Genomic DNA, 1,400 nt, shown 5'->3' on the forward strand with positions numbered 1-1,400 from the left:
TCGAACTTCAGATTGGTGAAGATGGGATGCACCGACAGACGAAGCAGAAGAAGCACAAAGACTCTTCAAAATAAAATTCTGGATTATTCAGATCAAAACAATGATCGAAAGTGGCACTGCACTGCAGGCATGGTATCGCAGTAGTAAGAAATAGTAAGAAATATATTCGTTGTAAAATAGCTAGCTGATATCAGAAGATTATCAGAAGATGGTATTGTTGGAAGACTAACTCTGACATTATATTCATATATGTAAGGAGTGGTGAGTGACCAGTCCAGGACGATTCATTCTGAACGATGGAACATCAATTTTTTCAACCATACCACTTTTGTCCACTTCAACATGCTGTGCAAGCATGTACGGTGTATTTGCAATTTAGATAAAACGAGAAGCGGAAAACATTGGTTGAAAAAGTTATTTCAATGAAAGAACAGTTTGTCTGAAGCAGAAAACCACAGTAACACAGTCCCTGACGTTCCATGTAACGGTAGAGAAGCAACGTGCCAAGGATTGTCGTAAGCAGAAGCCAAAGAATCAGCGAAGTCAAGCAGACCAAGTAGAGAATTCTGGCTTCGACGCCAAGCCCATGTAACGGCTCACCAGAAATTGGATGATTCAAATTTGCCGACGGTGGCATTTCCGCGTTGAAAGTGCCGTCAGTCTGGAAAAACAACATCCTAAAGAATTAAGAATTAAAAAATGAAATTTATTATTGGAGCAATGCCGCCATTCACTTACGCTTTCCAACGGTGCCTTTTTACTTTGATCTTCAACTTTTGTGGGAATGGTCATGATTTCGTACCAACAACAATCTGGACGCTAAAGAATAATTCACAATTATATATATATATATTAATTTTTGAATAGAACAACATCAAGGCGAAAAGTAAATTTTTGGAAAGCGAGACAGCGAGCAAAAATAAGTGGAAATGAAAATGGAAATTTTTTCAAGCTTCACTTGTTGTTGTTGTTCATTGTTTCTTCAGCTTGACTGCAATAATATATCAATCGGTTTCCATAAAACAACGAACGCGCAACTGAGAGAGCATTTCAAGCTCGACAAAATCGGTCACATGATGTCCTTGCAAAATTTCAAGCGAAACTGAACAGAAACCGCAACATGAAACGCAAATGCTCATCAACGCTTCTCAGCGAAAATGCTAACTACAGTAATTAACTAACAGCAAAAAACAATATGACGAAGCGAAGAAAATATACAACAACAACAACAACACAGAAAGACTACATGTATTCAATTCATTCGTCGTCAAACAAAAACGATATTGAAGTGAAGATGAAAAAATATTTTACCATCAAAAACCGTCAAAAATTAACAAAAGGTTACTGAAAAAAGGCAATGAACTACATCATTGCTGAATGGCTTGCTACTGATCAAAATA

The 1,400-nt window shown here is 37.1% G+C and overlaps 1 protein-coding gene across 1 annotated transcript; it reads right to left on the minus strand.

Moving 5' to 3' along the window:
- Nucleotides 1-92: 92 nt before the first annotated feature.
- On the minus strand, nt 93-1,139 carry Tsp_05818 (conserved domain protein). Its single transcript, XM_003380047.1, has 4 exons — nt 1,032-1,139; nt 739-819; nt 465-661; nt 93-231 (listed from the first exon to the last, which is right to left on the minus strand). The coding sequence occupies exons 1-4, from the start codon at nt 1,137-1,139 to the stop codon at nt 93-95; spliced, it is 525 nt and encodes a 174-aa protein (XP_003380095.1).
- Nucleotides 1,140-1,400: the final 261 nt, after the last annotated feature.

This window comes from Trichinella spiralis (genome assembly GCF_000181795.1).
Source record: "Trichinella spiralis strain ISS 195 chromosome Unknown Scfld2, whole genome shotgun sequence".
In the NCBI taxonomy this organism is placed as follows: domain Eukaryota; kingdom Metazoa; phylum Nematoda; class Enoplea; order Trichinellida; family Trichinellidae; genus Trichinella; species Trichinella spiralis.